The sequence below is a fragment of the Anser cygnoides genome, chromosome 6 (assembly GCF_040182565.1).
Source record: "Anser cygnoides isolate HZ-2024a breed goose chromosome 6, Taihu_goose_T2T_genome, whole genome shotgun sequence".
Classification (NCBI taxonomy): Eukaryota; Metazoa; Chordata; class Aves; order Anseriformes; family Anatidae; genus Anser; species Anser cygnoides.
This window is the reverse complement of record NC_089878.1, coordinates 14594839-14600730: the sequence shown is the minus strand read 5'-3', so window position 1 is coordinate 14600730 and position 5892 is coordinate 14594839. Positions and strand designations below refer to the sequence as shown.

General features: G+C 59.4%; 1 protein-coding gene across 1 annotated transcript; it reads right to left on the bottom strand.

Moving 5' to 3' along the window:
* Nucleotides 1–255: 255 nt before the first annotated feature.
* Nucleotides 256–4185, bottom strand: FZD5 (frizzled class receptor 5). The gene has a single exon (XM_013171169.3). It carries the CDS (start codon nucleotides 4042–4044, stop codon nucleotides 2314–2316), a length of 1731 nt encoding a protein of 576 aa, XP_013026623.2. The 5' UTR covers nucleotides 4045–4185; the 3' UTR covers nucleotides 256–2313.
* Nucleotides 4186–5892: the final 1707 nt, after the last annotated feature.

The window sequence follows — 5892 nt, the reverse complement described above, 5'->3', positions numbered from 1 at the left end:
CTTTTCACAAAATATAATACAGTTATTTTAACAAAGTTGAACAACATCAGTAACTGAAGACACAAAACCAAGATGTAAATTATGTACAGCATTTAGGGCATAAGACAACGTTCTTTCCCTCCTGCCTGCAATTTGTTGCTGAGAAGCCAGGTTCAAATACAAGTTGACTATATTAACCTGCCATTAGTCTTGCATTTTTCAACAGGCAACAGTTTGCAGCTAACCTTGAATTTTTCTCTTTAAAAAAAAAAAAGATTTACATAGTCAGTTACACTTTAAAAAAACGAAACACAACCTTTGACATGTTTTTGTTCATTGTATTGCATGGTGTGTGTTTAGCTGTATCTACAAAAGGCACTATAGAAAGAGACAAGTCCAGTGAGGTGTGGATTGGATCAGGTTAGAATTATTTAATGCCCGGGATTACAACATGAGCCTACCCACAGCATCTCTGCACCTGACCTGCCCGCTGCTGAGAACACACCTGTCCCAAACCCGTATCAAAGTTCACTACGGCTCCTATATGTACAAAGCAGGCTATAATACAACTAGTTACAGTTTGTAACAGAACATGGTGCAATTCTGTCCAAGCTGAAGTACTGCAACACGCTGGAGCGAGCCAGCCCTCTGTCGCAAGAGTGCTGATACCTGCATCTAAAAAGTTTCCGCAGAGTGCTCCTGCCCTGTGCCACCAGCTGCTCTCTGCAGTGCCGCAGGGACACGCATGCAGTGTCCTGGCAGTGCCTTTATCAGTAGCTGTGCCATTTGAGTGGCCCCTCACTTGCCGGGCTTTGGTTTTAAAATGAGGCGGAAACCTCCTTGACCGAAGTGGTCCGAGGGTATCAAGAACAACCTCAGACTCATGCTGTCCCACAGGAGCAAAGCTGGCTGCTTTTCTCCTGTGCTCGAGCGGCCGGGTCACAGTGCCATGCTTGAAGGAGAGCAAAAAGAACTCGAGTAATCACTGGGAGGTTACGTACATGACCGCTGTTCAGGGCGGGGGGAAAGAATCAACAGTCCCTCGGGTACTTTCACAGGGGAGCTGAAGACAGCTGCAGCCACCTCTCATCCCCTGCTACCACTGGAGCTCCCCAGCCTCGCTGCTGTTCAGTGAGGTTGACAAAGGGCCCCTCAGCGTCCTACTTATTGAAGCCCTGCCGTCACGGTGGCTTAATGCCACGCACTGCTTCTGTCAGTGCCCTGCTCCTGCCAAACCCCAGGGAAGCGAAAAAAGCTTGTGGAGCTGGGGGGAAAGGCGTACGAGTGCTCTGCTGAGCTTTCCTAAATTAACAGGTAACTCCTGAACCTGGTGCTGTCTCTGACAGAGATATAGCTTTCAAAAAAGCAGCAAGAGGTGAAACTGGCTGGCTGCTAGAAGACCCAGCTGTTTCCCAAGACAGACAGATGACTGTCTGCCTCGGAAAACCCCCATGCACGTACAACCTGGTTCAGAAACGCAACCACCCCAGCATGGCCGGCTCTGCCACGCGCAGCTGCTGCGCTGCGTGCCCGGGCGGGCAGGCAGGGTGCTGGGGCCCCCGCCTCAGCCCAGGCAGCCTGCACAGCGCCAGGGAGACGCCAGAAGCTCGCCCCAACGCAGAGGCGTGGAGCAGTGCCCACCCTTCCCACAGCACCCGAGCCGGCGTGGCCCCAGCACCAGCCCTGCCTGTGGAGCCGGCATGCACTCGTGCAGGGAACGGGACCCTGGGGTCACCTGGCCCCTGGCTGCGTGGCAGCAAGCCGGGCCCTGCCCCTGCCCATCCCCGAGGCCAGGTGGCAGCTCCTTGCCGAGCCCTGTTCCACCACCGCCTGTGTAGCCCCCAGCCTGTGCAGCGCCCTCCCTCCCTCCCTCTCCTCCTGGGACCGAGCCCTGCTCCCATCCTGCTGCCCGAGCCCCGCACCAGCCCCCAGCCCTCTCTGCCATGACACACAGCTGTGCCCGGGGATGCAGGTGCAGCAGGGTGGGGGTCAGCCCCCCCGCCCCCCCCCCCCCCCCCCGCCAGCTCTACCAGCTCCGGCGAGTGGCTCAGTGCCAGTGCAAGTCATCGGCTGAGCATAGGGGCCACCGCCAGCCCTGTCCGCTCCAGCTCTGCCCCGCGCCCTGGTACCAGCACAACCTGCCCTGAGGCCACAGGGCTACCTGCCCCTGCCCGGGGCTGTGGCTGCTCCATGCCCCGTGGGCACGCGCTCGGTCCTGGGCAGCTCCACTGCAGCGGGGCTGGGGACACAGGGGTGGCTGTGCCACCACTCCCTCTTCTGCGGCACGGGGTCTTTGCAACCCTCTGTGGCTGGGGTCACCGAGGCTCCCTCCGGTCACACATGGGACAGTGGGACCTGCTTGTGGTAGGAGGCCATGCTGGGCAGCACCGTCCTGCCTGCCAGCGCCGGACTGGCCTCGCCGTATGCGGCAGCAGCCGCGGGCTTCCTGGGCCGGCAGCAGCGGGCTGTGAAGCGCCTCCAAGAGTCGAGCGTTTTGCCAGACCAGATCCAGACGCCAGAGGTGATGCCCACCACAAGGCACATGAAGTACTTGAGCATGAAGACAGCGTAGTCAGGCTTGGGGCGGTGGGGGTCCCCTGGGCAGGAGCAGTTCTGCGCCTGCTCCCACGCCTCCCGGTTGTGCTGCTCATAGATGTAGCAGGCAATGACGATGGTGGCAGGCACGGTGTAGAGTACAGTGAAGATGCCAATGCGGATCATCAGCTTCTCCAGCTTGTCGGTCTTGGTGCCACCCTGCTTGATCACGCTGCGGATGCGGAACAGCGAGACGAAGCCAGCTAGCAGGAAGAGGCTGCCAGTGAACAGATAAACCACCAGCGGCGCCAGCACGAAGCCCCGCAGGTTCTCCAGGCTCTGGTTGCCCACATAGCAAACCCCAGCCACTGGATCACCATCCACAGAGCTGAGTGCCAGCACGGCTATGGACTTGGCGCTGGGGATGAGCCAGGCGGCCAGGTGGAAGTACTGCGCGTAGCTGGCGATGGCCTCGTTGCCCCACTTCATGCCGGCAGCCAGGAACCAGGTGAGGGACAGGATGACCCACCAGATGGAGCTGGCCATGCCAAAGAAGTAGAGGAGAAGGAAGACCACAGTGCAGAGCGCGGGGCCTGTGGTCTCGTAGTGGATGTGGTGGTGCTCGGGATTGCAAGCCACGTTGGCGTGCCCTGCCACCAGCCGCACGATGTAGCCCACAGAGACAAAGAGGTAGCACGCAGAGAGGAAGATGATGGGACGCTCGGGGTACTTGAAACGCTCCATGTCAATGAGAAAGGTGGCCACGGTGGTGGAGGTGGACAGGAAGCAGAGGATGGACCAGAGGCCAATCCAGAAGGTGGCGAAGGTCTTCTCGTCCTGGGTGAAGTAGGGCTGGTAGCAGGGCATGGCACAGTTGACCACCTGCCCGGTCCTTACACGGTTGTACAGCGGATGGGACTCCTTGGAGATGGGGATCAGCGGCGCTTTGCACTTGCAAGTCTGCCCGCACTCCGTCCCCCCGGGGCGCTGCCCACCAAGCGGCGTCAGGTTTTTGGCTGTGTCTTTGGCCGGGCGCGTGGGCTTCCCGAAGAAAGGCGGCAAGGTGGTGGCCTCCGTGTGGTTGTAGCCCATGCAGAGCACCTCGGTGTCCCCCAGCACCGGCAGGCTGTCGCAGCTCATCCTCTCGGGCCAGGCGAAGCCGTACTGCTGCATGATGGGCGAGCAGCCGGCCTTGGCCCGCTCGCAGACGGAGCGGCAGGGGGGCAGCGGCTTGGTGTAGTCAGGCAGGCAGATGGGGGTGTACATGCTGCAGAGGAAGAAGCGCAGGTCCGGGGAGCACTGGATCTCCACCAGCGGCCAGAACTGGTGCACCTCCAGCCCGGCCTCGTCCTGCGTGTCGTGGTTGAACTGGTTGGGCATGTAGGTGAGGTTGTAGCCGATGCCCTTGCACATCGGCACCGTGATCTCCTGGCACACCAGCCCCTTGGAAGCGGCGCGCCCCGCCGCCGGCAGCCCCAGCAGCAGCGGCAGCCCCAGCAGCAGCGGCGCCGGCAGAGCCCGGCCGCCCATCGCCGCCCCGCGCCCTACCGCCGCCGCATGCCCCGGGCGCCTGCCCCTGCCGCCGCCGCCGCGCCGAGAGCGGGGCCGGGAGCGGGGCCCCGCGGGACCGGGACCGGGACCGGGACCGGGACCGCCGCCGCCGCCGCCACCTGCGCTCTGGGGCGGCCGCGAGCCCCCGCGCCGCGCCGCGCCGCCGGCCCCGCCCCGGCCCCGCCCCGGCCCGCCCCGCCGGGCTCCCCGGGCCGCCCCCGGCCCCGCCGCCGCCCCCGCCCCGCCGCGGCAGCGCCCCCCGGCGGGCCCCGGCCCCGCCGCCCGAGCCCAGCCCGCGGGGCGGCCGGCGCTGCTCGGGCCGGGCGGGCGGCGGGGGCAGCGGGGGCAGCGGGGGCAGCGGGGCAGGGCAGCCCCCGCCAGGCGGCTTCTCCCCGGCCGCTCATCCCGCGGGCAGGACGCGGTGTGGGTGCCGGCCGGCACGGCGCCAGCCCCGGCTGCCACACGCCAAGGTCCTCAGCGGCTTTAAGGCCGCGCACCTCACGGCCGCCTCCGAAACGCTCCGTGTCTACACGTGCACCCAGCCTTGGCGTGTGCAGCATTTGGCACTGGCAACCCTGAAGCTGAACAACTTTATTTAAAAAAAAAGGCAAACCCAAAGCTGTGGTGAGTCCCCATACCACTTCGCTTTACGCTGCAAGTTTTGCCAGCGCTGAAGCTGTACGGCACAGCATTACCAGTCACGTGCTCCGCTGAAACACAATAGCATATCCCTGTAGCAGGAGTCATAACTTTTAATTCTCCTCGGCAATGAGTTTCTGTGAACTAGCAGCCCAGCAGAAAGCAATCACAGACAGTTTCATTATGGCTTTCAGTTGATTATCCAAATTACAGCTGAGAGCAGAGGGCAGCCTTTTTATTATCATCATTGCTGTACAATTAGAAAACGCTGATGAAGCTCCGCAAGAGCAGAAATTCTCATTTTTGCTGGTATTTTTCATTTTTATAATCATTCCCTTGGGCAATATCTTGGTTTGATTTGACACACAATGAGGAACAGGTACGTAGGGGGGAAGGGAGCAGATAAGAAGAAGGGGAAAATGGGGCAGCTCTTCATTTCAGTTAATCTATCAGCTCTTGTAGCCTGGTTGAGGTTTTGCCTCTCCTCCAGATGTATCTAATTCTCAGAGCCTGGCTGTAAATAATGCTGCATTTGCTACACTGGGGACACATAAAATCCAATTAAGAGACAGGTAGACATCTGTTGGCTTGCTCTGTGCTTCTGTTTCCTTTTTGGTTTTATGAATATGTAGCAGAGCAACCAGAACAGGATTAAATATGGTGTAAGTGCAAGTACAGTTGATAGGCTTGTTATTCATCTCTACAGTGTGGTGCGAGAGTACAGTGCTGTACGTGCATACAGCACCATTAGTGACAGAAGCTGCGCCTGCACGAAACCTACCGTGCCAAATCCTGGAGACAAAAGAAAAAGTGTTTCTCACCCCTAAGACCTTTCTGCCATTGTTAATAAACTCTACAAATTATTAGGAAATTGCTTTACCTTTAATCCCTGTGCAGAGGCGTTCATGAAGCTCCACCATGCCAGACAGGTCTGCTCGGAAGCCTGGCCCGGCCCTGCTCATGGCTCCAGCCCGAAGGACAGGGGCAGGGGCTGGCAGCGCGTGTCCTCACGGACGCCCCTTTCACTCACTGGTGCATTTCCAGCTGGGATGCAGTGGTTTCTGGTAGGAACAGAGAATAAGAAGGTGGTAAATACTTCTGCTTTTGGTTCTTTCCCTGCTGTATTGTCAGCATTCACAGTTTACCAACTACTTTTGGGAAGGATATCGTGACTTTTAAAACACTTTA

Excerpts from the sequence above, each read along its gene's own strand:
- FZD5 (XM_013171169.3), bottom strand. The coding sequence starts at position 4,044 with ATGGGCGGCCGGGCTCTGCCGGCGCCGCTGCTGCTGGGGCTGCCGCTG.